The sequence below is a fragment of the Poecilia reticulata genome, unplaced genomic scaffold (genome assembly GCF_000633615.1).
Source record: "Poecilia reticulata strain Guanapo unplaced genomic scaffold, Guppy_female_1.0+MT scaffold_254, whole genome shotgun sequence".
Taxonomy (NCBI): Eukaryota; Metazoa; Chordata; class Actinopteri; order Cyprinodontiformes; family Poeciliidae; genus Poecilia; species Poecilia reticulata.
This window is the reverse complement of record NW_007615038.1, coordinates 82,712-83,658: the sequence shown is the minus strand read 5'-3', so window position 1 is coordinate 83,658 and position 947 is coordinate 82,712. Positions and strand designations below refer to the sequence as shown.

Genomic DNA, 947 nt, shown 5'->3' with positions numbered 1-947 from the left:
GGTTATTCCAGCCTGTTCCTCCTGACTCTTCTTCCTCCTGACTCTTCTTCCTCGCTCTTCTGCGTAGACTGGAGGACTTCCCCACGTCTCCCACCAGCACGGCGAAGCAGGAGTTTCTGTATGTTCATGTTGACCCCAGTGACCTCTGCACCAGTCTGTCTCATGCAGCGCAGCAGATCTCTGGAAATCTGTTAGCTAACAGATTAGCAGTTAGCTAAACACCTGTATGATCAACCCTCAGGTTTCCCATCAGCCACCTGCATTTCATGGCCACAGACCGTTTTCAAGATGGCTGCCGCTAGTGAGCCGTTTTTAAGCTATTTATTGCCACAGCATACTTTCATGACTTTAGGTCACRTYGTATGTTTTCATCCTGTCCTTGCAGCTTTAGTGATGATACAGTCAGAAACAGAGGTCTGGCATTAGCATTAGCATTAGCTCCAGCTATTTTGTTTTTATGTGTTTAGGGTTAGCTTACGGCAATTTTTATGTGGTTGGCAGGTTTGTGTTACCATCCTCAAATTTTTAAACAGCTTAGTGTTAGCTTATGCTAACTGTTTTGTGTGTTTAGCAGCTTAGTGTTAGCTTATGCTAACTKTGTGTGTTTAGCAGCTTAGTGTTAGCTTATGCTAACTGTGTGTGTTTAGCAGCTTAGTGTTAGCTTATGCTCAGTGTGTGTGTTTAGCAGCTTAGTGTTAGCTTATGCTGTGTGTTTAGCAGCTTAGTGTTAGCTTATGCTAACTGTTTTGTGTGTTTAGCAGCTTAGTGTTAGCTTATGCTAACTTTGTGTTTAGCAGCTTAGTGTTGGCTTATGCTAACTGTGTGTGTTTAGCCGCTTAGTGTTAGCTTATGCTGTGTGTTTAACAGCTTAGTGTTAGCTTATGCTAACTGTGTGTTTAACAGCTTAGTGTTAGCTTATGCTGTGTGTTTAGCAGCTTAGTGTTAGT

General features: G+C 42.8%; 1 protein-coding gene across 1 annotated transcript in view; it reads left to right on the top strand.

The window, feature by feature from the left end:
* The window catches only part of kiaa1109 (KIAA1109 ortholog), an 89,729-nt gene that overhangs the window by 57,314 nt on the left and 31,468 nt on the right, over nt 1–947 (top strand). The window contains 2 exon segments of the mRNA XM_017303367.1: nt 12–14; nt 68–118. Coding sequence (XP_017158856.1) covers nt 12–14; nt 68–118 — 54 coding nt within the window.